This window comes from Prionailurus viverrinus, chromosome E1, assembly GCF_022837055.1.
Source record: "Prionailurus viverrinus isolate Anna chromosome E1, UM_Priviv_1.0, whole genome shotgun sequence".
Lineage (NCBI taxonomy): Eukaryota > Metazoa > Chordata > Mammalia > Carnivora > Felidae > Prionailurus > Prionailurus viverrinus.
Genome location: NC_062574.1, coordinates 46,782,686 through 46,802,499, shown reverse-complemented (window position 1 = coordinate 46,802,499; position 19,814 = coordinate 46,782,686). Strand labels below are relative to the sequence as shown.

Genomic DNA, 19,814 nt, shown 5'->3' with positions numbered 1-19,814 from the left:
GTCCTGATGTTAATTCTCACAGGCCCTTGCAATGGCCCAGGTCACTCACTGCTGGCTCCAGCTGCAGAGGCTTGTGGGGACGCCCCTGGAAAGCACATGTGACTCACGGGACCCCTGCCTCCCAGCACCCCGTTCTGTGACTACTTCAGAGAAGGAGACAGAGAGACTGACTCATATCAGCTGCACTGGCAATCACAGGATGTGGACGGAGGTCGCAGGGTGCAGGAGGGGAGGAGGAATTTTCCATTTGTTAAAGTCAAGGGCTTTGGGAGGCGACTGGTGGCCGCCGGTGGAGAAAGCTCCCTTCTTATCGTGATGCCATACACAGGCTGGCCTCTGGGCATAGTTAATATCCCAAATATTCTCATTCTGTGTGTGCATTTCAGTAGCATTCCTAGGAAGACACAGACGAGATCATTTCCAAAGGACTTTCTGAAAATTAAGTCACAAAATAAAAGCCTGTATCCTTATTTCCCAGGATGTACCATCCCAGAATAGCAACGAAGAGATGGTTCTTATGAGGCCCTTCAAAACATGCCGGCCTGGTAGGTGCCTCGTCTACCTGAGACAAGGTGACTGTGCATGGGGTGGGGGTGCTTTAAAGCTGCCTGATGCTTTGCCCCATCTTTTGGTGAAGTCTGTCTGGCTGCTGCCAAAATCAGAAACCGCTGGTAGAAAGAGGCCTAACGGGAGTCTCTAGAAGGGATGAACAATCTCCTGAACGTGAATGACTGAGGGGCAGGGAGGGGGGAGTACAACCCTCCTCCTAAAGAGGTCACATGACGATGGAATAAAGACACAGGGATGAGCCCTGTGGGTCAGACTGGGAGTGGGGGTGGGGGGTGGGGGAAATGCCCCTGTCACCTGCAGCAGAGCTCAGGACCAAGGAAGGAAACCCCTTCCAGCACACTGAGGGTGGGAGGCCCGCAGGTGGACGCACAGCAGCCAGCGTTGAGGGTTGGGACGTGCGTTCTTCAGAGCTACACGCAAAGCTGTAAAATGACATCTGAGACAATGCGGAGTTCTGTCTGCCCTGAATTTCTCGACAACAGGCAGAAGAGTACATGTGAACTGAATACCTTCTGAGCAAACCCAGGCCCCCGGCGGTGGACTGGGAGGTGGGGGGTGGGGGTGGGGGCAACAACCGAGAGAGAACGGGCTCTGCTTCTGCTCACCCTCCCCTTCCGATCTCTGTAGCTTTGGCAGGCCCGGTGGCAATCAGCCCTATGAGTTATAAGTGCAATATCTGAAATTTGAAGGCGGTAATTAATGCCTGTCTGCTTTCCTGAACGGCTCCTTCTGTTCGGTCAGGGAGCTATTGAGATTCAAGGAGGGAGGCTCCCGTCATGTGGAAGGTTTACAGGAATAAGTGAAGGAACAATTTAATAAGGCAATAATAACGCTTCTAAATAATTTACCAGACAAATGGCAGCAGCCAATATTCCCAGTACTCTGTATCTGTGTTGCTGGGGAGGGGACGTGCCAGGTAGATTCAGCACAAAGTCTAACAGCCTCTCGTGGAAAGACCCACCTGAGGTCTGGTGCCTCTGCCCTGGATATGCTCCTGTGTCTGTGTTGAGCCTCTTGGACCCTTTCCTCCACCTCCTCCTTCAGCCAGTTAGGAACTAGAGCTCTAGAGCCTTACATTTAACTAACACTTTGGCTAATTTAATCAATGATGGTCTGTTTAAATGCTAAGAGGCTAACAGGCCTCAGCTGGGCTGCCCTCCCAGCGGCCCCCCCCCCCCCCCCCAGACTGGGGAAGCAGGGAATAGTGCCAGGGAATGAACCTGCTACCAAATCCCCACCAGACCTGTGGTGGGGTGGCAGGAGTGGGGGGGGGTGGATCTGACATATGATTCTAGCCACAGGTGAATGAGGGAGAGAAACACCAGACCATTCGACTGCTCCAGCAACACAGAAGTGGAAAACAAATCTCTCCCGTGGCCTGGGCCACAGGACTCCTTTGGCAGGTCCACGGGGCAGGACTGGGAAGGCAAAACCACCCTTCGGTGTCCCTGGGTTAACAAACTCCAAACCAGGTGACACAGCTGGCAGGTCCTACACAAGCCCTTTGCCAGGACAGAAAACAAGGAGACCAACTCCCCAAAAGGCTCAGCTCTCTCCTGAACCCTGCCTCCCAGCCCCATAGCAGCCAAGTGGCCACGTGTCAAACTGTGTGTCACCTCACACACCTAAATATGTGTCAGGGTTGAGGAGGACCAAGAGGAGGCAGAGAATATTAATGGATGCCGCAAAAGGGAAAGGGAAGCATTTCTGAGTCCCGCCCACAAAGCAGGCAGAGATAAATAACTGCCTCTGGTTTCGTATCTTATTACCCAAGACCCGTCTGGCGTGGTTTTCGGCTCCAACTCTCCCCGCCCCAATGGCACAGAGCAACCGAGAACAGCCTGGAGATTCATCTTCTTCCCTTGTCTGCAGGGAGGAGGGAAGACAGGGAGAGAGCTGGGCTGATCCTTCCCTATCTGGAGAGCCTGTGTGTGGTCAGGGCCAACCGTGAGATGGCTCAGTCCTGCAGGCCCAGTCAGGAAGCCCGGCACCTACCATATGCTCCGGGGCTGGCCAGGAGTAAGGTCAAAACGCGGCAAGTCTCTGGAAAATTAGTTCTGACACTCTTGAAGAGCTGTGCTCAGGATGACCCTCAAACCCCGAGTGAAATTTACAAGCGTTCAGGGCCCGGAGCTGGCAACGACCCGGATGCCAGCTACAAGTCACACGCGACTGAGGCCTGGTCACCGGGACACACAGGCTACGTTCTCAGTAACGTGGTCAGTTTTGTGCCCAGGGCCGTGACCCCAGTAACCAGCCAGAGCGTGGAGCTGTGCAGACCCTCCTCTCTGGTTCAAATGCCCCCAGCCACCCAGGCTGGGCAGAGGCGAGGCCACTCACCAGGTAGATGCGGTAGGCGTCCACGCGGCGCAGGGGCCCCCAGCACGGGTCCGTGTCGTTGTGCTTGGTGTCGGCCTCCACACCACAGGACTCGTTGCCAGTGGCACTGCTGATAAAGAGAAGAGTGGCTCAGTGTGGCCCCCGCTCAGCTGGAAGCAGACAGGACGCAATGTTACTAATTATTAGCCACCGCTGAGCCTCTGCTCCCACCGCCACTGCTTCAGGGCCAGACAGCCTGACTCTCCACGAATCACGCCCTCCTCCTAGGGCAGGTGCCACTGTTCCCAGAGCGCCATGTCCTGGCAGCTCAGGAGCCCCTGGTGGGAATCCTAGTCATCTTCCCAATGGGGCAGGGCGGGGGACAATGACGAGGGGCACGTTTCCAAAGGACAAAGTGCACAGCCGGCTGCAGTACATGCAGAAAAGGGCCTCGGGCATCTCTGTCCTTTAGATGCTGACAGTTTGCTTGGTGTTGTGCTTCTACCAAAAGCTCTGCCCAACTGGCCGAGCAGGGCAAGGGGGACACTCACCAAGTCACCTGCATGAGGGAGAAGGGCACGGCGGCAGCATAGATGGCCAAATCCCCGTACAGGTAAATGATGATGCAGAAATAGAACAAGTTGACCCCCACTGAAAGGAACAGAGTCATTGGTCAGGGAGCCACAGAGACGCCCATGTTCTTTTCTGATGGTGAAGTCTCTACCTCTTCCATAGCTTTCCTTTCTCAGGCTGTTTACTTTCTACAAAAAGAAAACAACAGCGTCCTGTGGCTTGTGCTGCCTGATTGGTTACACTGCGATGCGGCAGGAGACACAGCCAACCCGGACTTTCACCTGTGAGGCTAAATGAGGCTTGCAGCATCAGACGCTCCGAAAGCAGGCAAATGCAGGGCAGTGTGAGGTGGGGGCTGGCTGGGGAGGCTCAGAGGGGCCTTCATGCTTGGGACAAGCTGCCTGGGCAGGAGAAGGGGAGGGACCCTGAGTCAGGAGGCTGAACCCAAGTGTGCCTGGATCAGGGCCCCTTTGCAGCCAAACACAGGACTCTACAATAGAGGCTGGTGGAAAACAAAACAAAAAATGGTCCAGCTTCTGAAGCTGAAATCAAGAGGGTAAAAAGCCCTTGATTTCTAAAGACCAAGTGCCTCGTTCTGTGTCTGACTATTCACCAAGCCCTGGATGGGAAGAGGTGGCTGGGGGTGCTGGTGACAGAGGGGGCAGTAGGAGGGGGCACTTAAGACAAGCTCATGGTCAAAATGGTTGCAAGGGAGGACGCTGCCTTTGGAAGCTCCCTCCACAGAGGCAAACCTTGCTCCCCTCTTCCTCTGGGTGGGGGAGGGCTGAACCAGGAACTGGGAATGTAGGCTCTAGCCCCAGTGCTACTGACCTTGCTTCCTGACCCTGGCAAGTCCCTGACTATATTCGATCCTGTACAGCGAGAACTGTACCTGTGCTAAATTCCATGTGTGATTCGAGCTTTAAAGACCAGGTGTAAAAGCTCTGAAAAAAAGCATCCGGGCTCTACAACCTCAGGGTCATGCCCCCAGACAGCCAGTCTCAAACTCCTGTTCAGACTGACTGCTCATTTTTGATGTCACTGGTCTTAAGCTGCTGGCTTCTCTGAGAACAGAAAAAAAAAATGAAGTGACAGTTCCCTTCTAATCCTGGTGGCTCTGAAGAGCCTCTGGGGTCCCCAAGGGGAAAGCCAGGGACATGTTCCTCCTGGGCTATTTGAGGTCAGCTCTGCTCCTAGGAGTCTGGGGGAAAAAGACTAGGAAAATACGGTTCTTGCAAGAACTCTGGAGGGCCTCAGACAAAGTCAATGTCCAAGCTTAGTGGCCCCTGGGGTCTGGCTGTCACTCAAACCCCACGCTCCAGGTACAGCCTGTGACCCAGCCTGTCTTTCTGCTCTGACACCAATGTTCTCTGCAGAGAGGTGGTGCCCCCCCCCTCACCCTCCCTCCACTCGCCTGTGGACTACGGTGCCAGCTCTGGTTATAAACTGCCATTGACCCTCCCTGATCAATAAATTTCATTACTAGACACAAAATAGGGGGATCAATGAACTTCCTGAGAAGACAGCAATGACGAGGCCTGGCACTGCTGGTCACAAGTGAGCCTGGACCCCAAGGGGGCTTGTTGTGGGGGGTGGGGGGGGGTCTTCCAAAGGGGAAGAGAACTGCCCATGAATTAGGAATAGAACAGAGCAGTGGTTTCCCCCCCAGAGTGCGATTGCCTCACAATCCTCACCGGGGACATCTGCCAACATTTGAAGATGTTTTGGTTGTCAAAACTGACAGGTGCTATTGGCACCTAGTGGGTGGAGGCCAAGGATGCTGCTTAACATCCCACAATGCACAGGACAGGCCCCACAACAAAGAAGGACCCAGTCTAAGTGTCAATAGTGCCGAGCGTGGGAAACGCTAAGCAGAGGAGACAGTGTCCCCTAAGTGTGAGGCTGCTCTTGTATGAAAGTGCTCCTTTTTTTTCTGTTAGATTTGGGTAAACTAGAAGTCTCGTCTGGAGGGGGAGAAAAAAACACCAAAACCACGGGTTCCCAGAATTGTTACAGAAGTCAGGGCAGACTGTAAAACATGCTCATCGGAAAGGAAGTTTCAAAGGCGGATGGCCTCCCTCCAATGTGCGTTTTCTCTCCAAAGTTTGCGTTTGCAGGGGGATTGGGTGCGGCTGCCAGGGGGAAATGTTTATGCTCTTATCTTCGTCTAATGAGATGGGGAGAGGTAGAAATGGAGCCAAGGAAAATCACAGAGTGGGCTGGACACAACCAGTCTGATTTTCACAAATTCTGGAAGCCTCTGTGAGGCTGGTAGGGAAGCAGGAACCAGACCCTCAGGCAATCATTGGCTGATGATCATGACATTCCAGACTGGACGGTCAAATCACACCACCAGTGATAAACCAAATGCTTAATGTCCTGAAAAGCAGTCGAGAAGACTCTGGTTTCTATAATTCCCCAGGCTCCAAGTTACTGCAGCCACACTGGAGATGGGAAAGAATCGGTGGAGATGCCACCCCTCTGTGACCAAAGGACAGAGGATCTTCCAAAGATAAAATCCTTACAAAGACAGGATTTATTGAGATGTGTCTGACTGTCTCTGAAGGGGAAACGGACAGGTTTGGGTACTGAAAAACCATACCCTTAAACAGCACATCTTCCAAAGAACAACATTTGCCAGGGAGGTATAGAGTGTTGTCACAGAACACCCAGCGACCCAGCGTCTGAGCTGGGGGTGGGGTGGGGGGATCGTTTCAGCTGTAACCAGTCCTGCTAAGGAGCAGGTAGAGTGAGGAGGGGTCATGATCAGACACAGATTCCAAGACCTTGTGTGTGGACTCCTGGCGCCCTCTGCTGGCCACTGGTGGAGAGAGGGGGAGAGAGAGAGAGAGAGAGAGAGAGAGAGAGAGAGAGACACACACACACACACACACAGACAGGCACACACACACAGAGGCATGTGCATGGTGTATCCCACCACTGTCACAGGTAGCTGCCCTGTGTTGTTCTAGACTGAACAGTCCAGAAGGAAAGAGAGACAAGTCAGAAGCAATCAAGCAAGAGGCATAAAACTACCAGCCAGCTCCACTGGCTTCCTTCCTTGGAAAGCTGCTTAGGATTCCTGACCTCTATGAGCAGGAAGAGCCAAGGAGCTGCTTCTCTATTTCTAATGCTGATGAGTGGGGAGAGATTCAGGAAAACAACGACAGCAGCTCAGGCCTCTCGGCAAGGTGGTCTCGCAAACGCACTGGGATCTGGCCGACGCCGTCAGCCCCCTCCCTAGTTGTCAAGGTCTCTCGGACTGCCCTCACCCCACCTTGAGAAAGAACTCATACCTTTATTGAAGAACATGGAAGCCATCTGTCCCATCTCCACCCGGTCTGTGATTTCAAAAAGGTTCAGAGATCCACGTCTCTCTGTGGAGCCAAAAGGACAAGGAAGAGAAAGTGGTTTTCATTCAGAGAAGCTCCTAGAGGGGGCACTAAGTTCACTAAATTCTCTAGACTGAGGAAATCCTCAAGCATTTCAAATTCTCTTTATTTTTTTTAAGTTTCTTTATTTTGAGAGAGAGTGAGCACAAGTGGGGTAGGAGCAGAGAGAGAGAGAGCAGGGAGAGAGAGAATCCCAAGCAGGCTCCACGCTGTCAGCACAGAGCCTGACGCGGGGCTCGAACTCACAAACCACGAGATCATGACCCGAGTTGAAACCAAGAGTTGGATGCTCAACTAACTGAGTCACCCAGGTGCCTCAGCATTTCAAATTCTTGCTAAAACTTCTAATGTTTCTCCACTTGAAATGTGTAAAACAATATATAGAAAGGGATCCAGGGGTGCTGGTAATGGAGGGGAGAAGAAAAGCTGGGTCACGTGGCCCTGGCTCGGCTGGAGTGGGGAGGGACCTGTCAGACATGCGTGATTGGTGGGACAGGAGGATGAGTCGAACACCTCACATCGGTTCAAGCTTCCAGTGTGCCCAGGGTGATGAGGTGAGTAGCCTGACCCAGCCGCTAACATGAGCAAGTGGTGAATCCCGGGTCCCTGGTTAGTGCTCTGGCCTGATGGTCTCTGCAGAGAGACTCCCTTGCTCTCTCTACAAGGGAAGAAGCTTGTGGACCAGAGGGAGGTGCCTGCTGGCCTGTAACCCCAAGACTTACGCACTGAAAGGATGGGTCGTTTCTCTGCCCGCTCGTAGTTGTCCTGAACAAGGACGTCACTGTCGGAGGCTGTGGAGGAGTCCTCCTCTTCCTCCTCCTAGGAGGGGGTGGGGCAGGGGGAGGGAGGGGACAAACAAGGAAAAAAGAGGGGCACATAACTCTACAGAAAACCCACGGGAAAATGGAAAACCCATTTCCTTTGATCTTTCTTTCCAGAAGGCATCTAATTAGGGGCACCTCTCAACACCTCCGTGCTGTCACATGAGAAGGCACAGACACGCAGATGTCAGATCTGAAGCTGCAATGCTGTTCCTGGGACTAGAGGTTCAGAATGATGAGTGAGCTCATGGTAGGGGGCTCAAGGGGACCCCTGACATGATGCTAAGGGAGCAGAGGCTGCATGTGTTCAGTGAGCTTATGTGGCTGTAAAGCTTTGGCTCTGGAACAAGGGTCTTGGAGACGTGCAGTGGACGTGAGCCCCCTACACATCGGGAGGGAAAGAACTGGCCCCTGAGGGCTGCCTCTTCTAGCACACAATTGGCCAGAGGCGCAGCCTGGAGACAAGGGCAATGCACACACCTGGTGGTTTTCCATCCTTTTCCAGTGGAGCTGAGCGTTGGCCGCGGCCATGGCCTCTATCACGAAGGTAGTCGTCACAAAGCTGCGGAGTAAGGCCACAGTTTAATTGCCAAAGGCAGGCGGGAGGTTGGAGGTGGCACAGTGAAAAAGGAAAAATCGTTTCAAGACCAAGAAGCCCAAAGCATTCTCTCTTCTGAGAGCCGTTCCCTAGGGGACTTTTGAGATGCATTTGACCTGGTAAAATGTGTGTGCGTAAGGGATGTCTTGCGTGCTTGCCTTCATGCCCTTGTCTATGTTTAGAATATGTTTTGATGCACGGGAGAGAGGGGTGTGAAATAAGCTGATGGGGGCCGGGGGTAGAGCGTGAGCCTGGGGGAAGAGGGGACATGGGGCGATGTGGTACCGCACACCAAGAGGGGGCCTGCTGGGGGCAGAGCAGGGAGGAGGCCGATTCACAATGGGCCTTCTGAAAGCTTCTGGGAAGGGCAGCAGGCAGCTCTCCACTCTCCGTGCTGGGACACAGACAAGCAGTCAGCTCCCAGGTCCATTCACTGATGGACGGGGCACAGCATGGATAACTGGAAAGGACATTAGGTTCCAGAATGTGTTTCCATGTTTCTGTCTTTCCTTCCTTTTTCGGCAGTACCTTTACTTTCCTAATAACCTAGCAAATGTAAAAATAAGCTTGCATTTTTATGGCTCGAGTCAAAAAGGACACTGAGAGGTGGCACCAGACATTTGCTGTGGAGTCAAACTAGAGTCCAGAACCACCTCCTCTCTTCTTCCGCTTAGGGAAGCTGGAGAGGCCCAGACTTCAGCCGGAGCTGGAGTGCATGGGTCCTCCAGTCAGCAGAGCTGTGGGGCAGGGTGGAGGGGAGGGGGAGGGAGCCACCCTCCTGCTGGTAAACCCAAGGGTGGAGTCTCTCCGTGCTGAAGGACCCCAGACAGCACAGTCATCTCCCTCCTTCTTGAGGCTCTAGCCCAGCCCTCCTCAAGTGCCTTCACTTGCCACAGGCTGACTGCTCAGCCACATCTGCTCCATCTTGGGGGGTGGAGGGCAGCCAGTCCTGAAACTCCCATTCCAGGGCCTCAGCACCTTCTGGAAAGGTTTCTCATTATCTTGCCTAAGTGACCATTTTAAGGACTTCAGATTTTCCCTTCTTTTTGCAAATAAAACTAGAATCAATCTTAGTTAAGGCATAAAAAGGATTCTCATGGTTGCACAAAGCCAACTCATCGATCATGTTCAAATATAAATGGGCTGAGCAGGGAGGGGACATGGCCGCCCCTACCTGGGGGCCCCCAATAATCACCTCCCATTCAGACAGCTGCCTGTGCTGAAGGTCCTTTAAAGGGGACAGCAGAGCCACAGAAGGACAAGGACTTGCAGTATGTAATGAGCCAAGGATGGCCACGAAACCCCCCCAAGAGAAAATGAGTGAAGAAACAGAAATGTGAGCGTTTTCCCATCCAGCCTCTTCTACGTCCCAATTTGCTTCACCTGTAACCCAACCCAAGAACAGTGCCTGGTGTCACTTCTCCCAGGGAAGGTCCTTCTGAGGGGTGTTTCCAGGTGTTCCCTTGCCTCTTTTTGGCAGCCTGTAGATTCCCACCTGGAAATGCATAGTCCTAAATCCCTTACGAGCCTGGGGCACTTGCTGAATGACTCCCCGCCTGCATGCAGAATCCGAGAGGAGCCTCAAGTAGGATCTACCCTCTGTGAGGCACCAGCTGGTGAACCCCACACACCTGGCTCTAGGAGCGGGTGCCCCTGAAAGCTTGGGAAGGCACCGGGCACCTCTTTGCTGCCAGGCACAAAGTGGGCTGAGATTAACATGTGATTATGAGCCTCCCCGTGTGTTAATAATCACTTACTTTGTGGGCTATCTTAAGCAAATTCTAAATTCCAAACTGACTTCCCTTATCACTGTAGATGTTTGTCAGATTCTTTTTCTGTAGCCAGGTGGTATTTTCTCGAAGAACAAAAATTGATGATGGTACCATCACTAAAGCATACAACCAGGGAGGTCAACCAGCCAGAGAGGCAACGTGAGCGCCATGTGAAACATTCCAAAGCCCAGTTGGATGTCTTGACTCTTAACTGATTAGATTGTGTAACTGCTCCGTTAGCATGAGACCTGGAGGCCTTTGCGTCTCCTTTCCTGTCTCTGGGCCACTCTGGTTAGGATTCACCGTGGACATCTCCCTGCCCCCCCGGGCACGCTCCCTCATGTTAATGAAGGGAAGTCAGGACTCCCTGGGCAGCCTCCTCCCGGCCCCTGCGTGCCAGCCTCTTACCTCATGAAGCCCAGGAACACCAGCAGGACCAGGCTGACGAGCCACCCGGCGGTGGCAAAGGCCTTGGGCATGGTGAGTGCACCAGTGCCCACGATGAGGTTAAACATGTACACCAGTCCTACCTGGAAGCAACAGAAGTGACCTTCAAGCTCTGAAATTAATTAACCTCTCCCGGCAGTGGCTCCCAAAGATGACCCTGGGTGACAGCTAAACTGGAGGCAGGGAGGCCAGAGAAGCAGGTCAGAAGGGAGAATTCGGCCGAGGTTCTAAGAAGGCGTGCTGTGCAACCAAATGCTAGGGAAGGGAACATCAACACTTGGAAGGCTAAAGTCCCGCCTCCTGTCGGACCTTCCAAGAGGTCTCCGGTGTTTGGTTCCTTCTCTGCTTTTGGGCACCGTCCCATCACCTTGCCATTTCCTAGCATTCAAAGCTGCATCTCAGAGGTTAGCTCTCTGCCCAACCAGGCTGCAGGCTTCCTGAGGATACACTGCCACATCTGGGGTACCCGGCGCAAGGATGAACCGCAGCGCTGACCTCAAAAAACCTCCACTCCTCCCAAGACCTCTCAGCACATGACCCAACCCTGCTCTCATCCATTCTTGCCATTGTCCTTTGGGATGTCAACATTCATGCTGCTTCCTTTTCCCTACCGTCCTGCCCACACTGACTTCAGGGATTCTTATGTAAATTGACATAGAATTCACATGTCATGAAATTCACCCTTTTAAGGTATTTGCCAATGACATATCTGATAAAGGATTAGCATCCAAAATATATACAAAAACTTAAACAGTAGCCAAAACCCAAATAATCCAATTAAAAAATGGGCAGAAGACATGAACAGACATTTCCCCAAAGAAGACATCCAGATGGCCTACGGACACATGCAAAGATGCTCAACATCAGTCATCAGGGAAATGCAAATGCAAATCAAAGCGAGACATCACCTCACACCTGTCAGAATGGCTGAAATCAACAACACAAGAAACAACAAGTGTTGGCAAGGATGTGGAGAGACAGGAACCCTCGTGCACTGCTGGTGGGAATGTAAACTGGTGTAACCACTGTGGAAAACAGTATGGTGGCACCACAAAAAGTTAAAAATAGAACTACCTATGATCCAGCAATTGCATTACTGGGCATTTACCCAAGAAATACCAAAAACACTAATTCAAAGAGATACATGCACCCCTATGTTAACTGCAGCATTATTTATGACAGCCAAATTATGGAAACAGCCCAAGTGTCCATCAACAGATGAATGGATAAAGAAGTGGCATATATACATACACACACACACACACACACACACAGTGAAATGTTATTCAGCTATAAAAAGAATGAAATCTTGCCATTTGCAACAACATGGGTGGATTTAGAAAGTGTAACGCTAAATAAGTCAATGCAGAAAGATAAATACCGTATGATTTCTCTCATATGTAGAATTTAAGAAACAAAATGAAGGAGCAAAGGGAAAAAAAGAGACTAAGAAATAGGGAATTAACTACAGAGAACTAACTGATGGGTACCAGAGGGGAGGTGGTGGGGTGATGGGGGAAATAGGTGACGGGGGTTACGGGGTGCACTTGTTGTGATGAGCACCTGGGGTTGTATGGGACTGAATCACTCTAACACTGTATGTTAACTATACTGGGATTAAAATTTAAAAACTTAATTAAAAAAACCACCCTTTTATTTTTTTATTTTTTTTTTTTTTAAATTTTTTTTTTCAACATTTATTTATTTTTGGGACAGAGAGAGACAGAGCATGAACGGGGGAGGGGCAGAGAGAGAGGGAGACACAGAATCGGAAACAGGCTCCAGGCTCCGAGCCATCAGCCCAGAGCCCGACGCGGGGCTCGAACTCACGGACCGCGAGATCGTGACCTGAGCTGAAGTCAGACGCTTAACCGACTGCGCCACCCAGGCGCCCCATAAAAACCACCCTTTTAAAGGACACAATTTACTGGTTCTTAGCACCATCATCTAATTCTGCTTCATCACTCCAAAAAGAAGGCAGGTACCCACGAGCAGACCCTCTCCCTCGCCCCTGACAACCAGGCTCTGCGTGCAATTCCTGAGTCACTGACTTCGGATTTTAAATTCTCATTCACACTGACTTGACTCTAGCTGCTTTTTTTTTTTTTTTTAATGTATTTTTGAGAGAGAGAGAGAGCATGCATGCAACAGTGTGTGTGTCAGGGAGGGGGAGAGAGAGAGAGAGGGGGAGAGAGAAGGGAAGAGAGAGGGGGAGAGAGAGACACACACACACACACACACACACACACACACACACACACACACACACACACACACACAGAGTCCAAAGCAGGCTCCAGGCTCCGAGCTGTCAGCACAGAGCTCGACGCAGGGCTCGAACTCACGAACCGTGAGATCATGACCTGAGCCAAAGTCGGACGTTCAACCAAATGAGCCACCCAGGCGCTCCTTGACTCTAGTTGTTAATTGTAATGTTCCTGTTTCTAGATCTCGATCAGGAAATTCCTTTCTCTGAGCTGAAGCCTCCTGCAGCCTTGTCCATTCCCACCAACACCTGCAGTCCCCCCACCCTCCCCACGCAAGCCACCCCCTCCACTCTGGCCGCATTTGCATTCTTTGGCCTCATGTACAATGGGCTAGTTCCACAAAGTGCTCTCTACCCTCTACCCATGATTCACACACCCTCCCCCGTTCTGACCCTCCCGACCCCAGCCTTGGACAGACCCAGCGCCTGCTTCCTCTATTTCCTATATGAAGCTGCTAAAAGTTCCTGGAATTTTTTTTTTTTTTTAATTATAATGACTGGTTTTACCACAGATGAATGGTTCCTTCACCTGTGCTCCAACAGCATTGATTTTCTTTATTCCACCATGGACTTCTTGGCATTTCCCACAGGAAACCTCTTCAAGCCCTAGCCCCTGACCTCCACCTCTCTCAGTTGAAGGCTGCTTCCTGTGTCACAGAGGTGACTGAGGCCATCTGATGTGCCCTCCGCCAGCTTCCCTCCCTCTTCATTCAACAATCAGTGTCTGCATCTTTCTCACTCCCTCTCTACCCATGGGGAACTTGTGACCTTCCTCCTGCACCCGAATTTCTGGGCTCAGTCCTTCTTTCTGGAATCTTCTTCCTACCAGCTCCTCCCCTCTGCCTACAAATGTCCTTGACACCTTTAAAACACCACCCTCTCGGGGCGCCTGGGTGGCTTAGTCGGTTAAGCGTCAGACTTCAGCTCAGGTCATGATCTCATGGTTTGTAGGTTCCAGCCCTGCATTGGGCTCTGTGCTGACAGCGCATAGAGCCTGCTTGGGATTCTTGGTCTCCCTCTCTCTCTGCCCCTCTCCCACTCACACTCTTTCAAAAATAAACAAACATTAAAAAAAAAAACCCACAATCCTCTCACTACCCTTAACCCCACTCACCAAAGAAGCTACTTATTTCCTCTACCTTCATTTCCAAGTTTCTGTACTTTGCGTTTCCACCCCCAGAGCACTTTTGAAACGATGTTCTTCAAAATCACCAATGACCTCCTATTTGCCCAATCCAATGACTTTCTTAGTCTTTACTCCTTCTTACGCTCTGATGTAAACTGTCTCCTTTCCCTCAGCAACTTCACTCAGTCCTGTGGCTTCACCTCCGCATCAGTCTTTCTACAGACCTCAAATCCACGGTCTCTAGTCACCCCCGCCTCTCCCCTCCCGCGTATTCCAGTCCTAGCGATTCTACTTCTGAAGAGTCTTTTGTTGCTACCTCTGGTCATACTCCCGTTTACAACCTAAATCGCTTCCAGCCTGGCTGTGACTGTTGCTTCCTAACGGGTCTTCCTGTGTTCTACGACATTGGCTCATTTACAGTTTGCTTTACTGCTTATCCTTGTTTAAAACAGCAACAGAAACACTTAATCTCTGTGAACACCTACCCATCTCTCATTTTTACTTCCTTGTTCTTTGAAATATGTACTTTTTATATATGTATGTGTGTATATATACACACGTATATGTATAAATTTTTAAGTTTATTTTGAGAGAGACTGCACAAGCAAGAGAGAGGGGCAGGGAGTGGGGAGGGAGGGGGAGAGGGAAAGAGAGGGAGGGAGTGGAGGGAGAGGGAGAGAGAGAATCCCAAGCAGGCTCTATGCTCAGCGCAGAGCCTGATGTGGGGGTTGATCCCATGACCCTGGGATCACAACCTGAGATGAAATCAGGAGTTAGACACTTAACTGACTGAGCCACCCAGGCACCCTGTGCTTCTCTGTATTTGGAAAATTTTTCTAAAACAACCATGTACTGAATTTTTTATCACACAAATTGGGGCCCATTCTCCCAGCGTTGTTGTTGTCGTTGCTGTTTTAATAGAGCTGGGGGATAAGGGGCCGGGCAGTGGTTAGGGAGGGACAGGCTTCTAGGCAGGCGCTAAGTGCACATCTGAGTGCTGGATAGGAAGGCATCCTGCAGACGGGAAAGAGCTCTGCTCACAGTCTGTTTACACTTGGCACAGGCCACCGGCCCCTCAAATCCCACCCAGCACTTGGACACACGCAAATGCTGCTTCCCCCACAAAGCCCTTCCAGTCTCGCCCCCCACTTTTGAGCCCCTAGAGCAAGAATACTTCCTATGTCCTGGTTCTCGACATTGGTGTACTCATCCATTCCCCATTGCTACAACTGAAGTCCCGGTGTCGCTTCTCAGGGTGCCTGGCACACAGCCTCCAGCTAGGAATCCTTGGCTGAGCTGATTGGACCTGGCGAAGTCCTCTCTAACGTAAGCCTCACAGTCTCTGTCCCGTTGTAAACACCATGGTCTCAGTGTGATCACACAGACAGATCCCAGAAGGATTAAACCAAGGTTGAACCGTGTTCCTACATCTCTCCCTGCAGCTTTGTTCTCCGCATGTTGCCCTTCTAAGCAAGAACACATATGAAGGGTAGACCCTTTTTATTTATGGAAAATGGCCTTGGTGAAGGTTCTCGTGAGAGGGAAAGTGACGGTTCTTTGCCAAAAAGTTTTGTAACAGTACAAGAGGCATTTTTGAATTCAGTGATACCTGAAGGTCTTGAGATGAAGGGTCAAGGGTCTATCTCTGGCTGAGCACTGTTGGAATTTGGGGCCAGATTCTTCTGTTGTGGGGCTGTCCTGTGGATTGTAGGATGTTTAGTAGCATCCCTGGTCTCTACCCACTAGGTTCTAGTACTCCCCAGCCTCGTGCCTGTGCTGGGATGATCACAAACATCTCCAGACGTTGCCAAATGTCCTGGGATATGGGGGGAGAGGGACAAGACTGCCACCAGCTGAGAACCACTGCTGATAAAGACATAATCCCAACAGAAACTTCAAATAAGTCTCAGCGAAAAAGACCTTTGAAGGGCGCCTGGGTGCAGTCAGTTGAGCGTCTGACTCTTGATTTTGGCTCAGGTCACGACCTCAGTCAGTTAAGCGTCTGACTTGGTTTTGGCTCAGGTCACGATCTCAGGGTTGTGGGACTAAGCCCCCACATCATCAGGCTCCGTGCTGGGCATGGAGCTCTAATAAAAATTAAAAATTTCTGATTAAAAAAAAAAAACACCCTTAAGAACTTTACAAAAGGAGTTAACTGAGATACGCGCTGTTAGCAGTTAGGAGCAGAAATGGGCAGTCACACTTCTCTTGCACTACTGACATTCTTCAGTTTCAAAGGGAGTACTCTGGGCCTAGGGGGGCTCAGGGAGCCCTGTAGGATAACATGATATGTCTTCACCTTCCTGGCAAGAGTTAAACCCTTCTGACCTTCAGCAAAGGTGTCAGCGAGGACCAACCAGGAGTAGACTTATGGAGCAGGAAGCAGATCTGAGCTAAGCCACAAGCCAGGTCAAAGGTAGTTGTGGGGCAGGAGGAAGAGGAAGGAGACGTTCTCTTCTGCTGGTTACCTGAGGGTTCTGTGGGGACAGCCTCGTGGAAAGTGTGGCCAAAAGCAGAATAAAGCCCCGCTGCAGGCTAAACCGTCTTTTCTCCTTCTCCACTCTTCCTCGGGATGGGGGACCTGCTCCCCTGTGCTCTAGGGACGTCACTGCAGCGTTCCTGCTGCCTTACCTAATGCCCGGCGGCCTCACCCCCAGATGTGCACGAGGCAGGAGTTAACGGTGGTTTCTGCCCGCTTCCCCAATGAAGGGGAATTTGTCAAAGGAACTTGTCAAAGGAAACAGAAGGCCAAAGAGATGCGGAAGCAAGCGGCTTGTCCTTCGAAAGCAACAGCAACGATCTTTGGCAAGACTGGCTGGCGAGGGGGGCCCTTGGCCACTGACCCTTGTGCAGGTGGTGGTCCACTGCATCCTCTATTTGGATCACACAATCCCCGAAGTCCTGAGCCACTCCTGGTCCCCGTAAATAGGGAAACAGACATGCCTGTTCTGAGATCGCTTTGACGAGGTGGGGGTGGCATGTGGGCCTGAACCGTGTTCTGAATCCGGCACTCTCCTTGAGAGGGCCTGACAGGTAAGTCCTCTGAGGCCAGTCTGCCGAGTACAGGTATTTTTATGCAGAACAATGCAAGCTAAGGCAACCATCCCTAACACCCGCGAAGCAGAAAAGACCTGACAACAGGGCAACACAGAGGTAGGGAGAGGCTCTGTGTTGCGAATAAACCAAGTTATGGGCTGATGCACCTTCGTGAACCAAGTAAGTGCTCAGTGTCTCGGTTTCCCAAGACCTCGAGAGCGGGTCATGCCTGTCCTGTGCTGAGCAGGGGATTCCAAGCCATGTCCGCAGTGGAGGGAGTTCCACTGCTTTTCTGGGCTCTGCCGATGGAGAACCCTATGCCCTTCTCCTGGTCCCACAAGGGATCAAGAACCTCTCTCCCAGGATGGCAGAGTCAGGGGAAAACTCAGGAAAAAGGCATGATCTCTCCTCAAACCCTGACCGCTAACTCCTGCCTAATACCACCTCACCACCGCCCATCTCTTCCCATCTCTCTCCACCGGTAGGCTAAGAGAATGCAAGCAGTTGTTTATGGCAAATGCCCAGAGTAGGCCCTCAAACAAAACCAGTCACACAGGAAAACCGGGGGTGGGAAGCAGAACCCACTGAGGCCTTCAGGCCTACTGCCCAATTTCCCGTGGGTATACGCCGACGTGTGAAATGATTATGTGAACTGGAGACACACGAGAAAGTGAGCATATCAAAATATATTCCTTTTCAAAATTCAGTGTAACTCGTTTTCTCATCTCTAAGCATACAGATGCTCTGAGAAGCAGCAGGAACTTTTATGGACAATGTAGACACTTCACTGCTGATACCAGGAGGAAGCTGTGAGCTGTTACCCAATTCCTCAGATGAAAGGACCACAATGAGACTCAGTCCAAAGTTCAAGAAAGACTTCCCTCGATAAATTATTGAGGGGAAGGAGGCTCTTTTAGTGCTACACACAAAAGGCACAGATCCAGTAGGAACACTCTGGTGTGAAAATGGCTTTTTGCCAGCTATTTTCAGAGATGCTTATTTATTTATTTACTTATTTGAGAGAGACAGCATGAGTGGTGGAGGGGCAGAGAGAGAGAGGAAGAGAGCATTCCAAGCAGGCTCCACACTGTCAGCACAGAGCCTGATGCGGGACTTGAACTCACAAACTGTGAGATCACCACCTGAGCCGAAATTAAGAGATGCTTAATTGACTGAGCCACCCAGGTGCCCCTCAGAGATGCTTCCTTATCCATCACACCACGGCTGGAGGGTCTAGGAAGCTAGCAGAAACAAAGCAGGGATTCCACAGGTTAGGTCGATCTAGAAAGAGGACTTTTGCTACTTAAGGCAGTGCTGCTTTTCCCTGGGATACTTAGTAGCAACATGAGTCAATCATGTGATTATTCCAATCCTCCAGCTAGGTATCCAGGCAAGAGGACTCTGATGTAACCACGACCAATCTTTTTATTACACAAGGAAGATAAACTGGGTGTACCGGTGGGAGGTGGGGGCCGAGGGTAACGCAGACCCAACACAGTAAGAAATCAGTCCTTCTAATTGTTCTAATTACAGACTCCAGCAAACTGCCCTTGGAAGTCTCTGCTTTCTCTGCCTCTTACGCCATCCGAGACCATAAAAGCTGCACAACTTACAACTCAGCTGGCAACCAAAGTACTTTCAAACTGCTGAGATGAGCAAACCCAGAGGCAGCAGCTGTCAATCACCATCTACCCACAGCAGCACAGCCCGAAAGTGTTAGTGGCCCCGGCATAAATATCGCAAGGCGTGACCAAGTCAGTTTTGTTTCCTTGACCACTCTGACCAGCATCTACCACGTGAGCCAACTCCCATCACATGCTCTGAGCCAGGACAGCCGCAACGTGGCTCCTGCTGAATGGAGTTCCCCACCCTGGCTTTCGCCAGGGTCCAAAAGCAGCGGCAATCGCTAGTACAGTCGAGGAAGCACCGTGCTTCTCTAGGAGCCGGTGGCAACCATGTGGGTAAAACTCACGTAGGGAGAATAGAGCTCCCCGGTCTCTGTGATTTCTCCCGCCATTTCCAAAAGTGAGGAAGGGTCGGTGGGCAGCCGAGTTTCTTTAGGTTTCTTCTCTTTCCGCCGGCTCCTGTGGCTCCCTAAGGCAAAAGAGCAGACTTCAACTTTCTGATAGACCTCGATGGGGGTGGGGGCACTTCTGGATGGCGCCCCTCCCCCCGCACTTTTATTACAGACGTGGCCTCAACATCTGCCATGAGAGACAGCCCTAGATGACTGACACCAGGGTGGTTTCCTCGAACTTTTTCCTTGCTGTGCGGGGCATGAATGCATCCAGGGCCGCTCAGACTCCAAGTGAAACGAGGAGACCCACAAGCCACGAAGTCTCCCCCAACACAAGCGCCCCCTTTGCACACTCTGAGGTGGCTATCCACGTTTGATGTCAGGAACAGCGAGCTCGCTACCACACACGGCAGCCCAAGTAACTGTCACCTCCGCCTAGGGCAACTAACTGGGGGCTTTTCCAGGTCGCCTCCCAACCCAACTCCTGGTCCCCAAACCTCTCCTTTGGAACGAGTCCTCCATTCCCCGCCCCCCCCCCCCAGCCACCTGTATTTTGCCCTGCCTCTGGGCTCCCCAGCCTCAAGCCTCCCCCTCTTCTCAAGAGCCCCGCTCCGAGCCTTTCCCCGACTTATGTCTCCCTCCCGGAGGGGCCCCGAGTCTGGCGCCGACCCAGCCCATCCCACCCTCCCGCCGGACCGGACACCTGCACGGCGGCTGACTCCCGGCCGCCGCCTCCAACCCCTCCGCTGCCGCCGGCGCCAGCTGTCCCGCACCAGCGCGCGCAGCGCGCATGCGCCCGCGTTCGGAGCCCACCTAGCCCGTGCGCGCCCTGGGCGGGGCGCAGCACGCTGATTGGGCGCCTTGCGGAGGCGGGACC

At 51.8% G+C, this 19,814-nt stretch overlaps 1 protein-coding gene across 1 annotated transcript in view; it reads right to left on the bottom strand.

Annotated features, from left to right (window-relative positions):
• Positions 1-19,730, bottom strand: part of TMEM104 (transmembrane protein 104) — a 59,914-nt gene extending 40,184 nt beyond the window's left edge. The window contains exons 1-8 of the mRNA XM_047832826.1: positions 19,641-19,730; positions 18,893-19,014; positions 10,454-10,575; positions 8,156-8,237; positions 7,577-7,673; positions 6,759-6,839; positions 3,441-3,540; positions 2,911-3,019 (exon numbers count right to left, since the gene is read on the bottom strand). Coding sequence (XP_047688782.1) covers positions 2,911-3,019; positions 3,441-3,540; positions 6,759-6,839; positions 7,577-7,673; positions 8,156-8,237; positions 10,454-10,575; positions 18,893-18,937 — 636 coding nt within the window. The 5' untranslated portion in view covers positions 18,938-19,014; positions 19,641-19,730. The remainder of the gene's footprint in view (positions 1-2,910; positions 3,020-3,440; positions 3,541-6,758; positions 6,840-7,576; positions 7,674-8,155; positions 8,238-10,453; positions 10,576-18,892; positions 19,015-19,640) is intronic.
• Between the last annotated feature and the right edge of the window lie 84 nt (positions 19,731-19,814).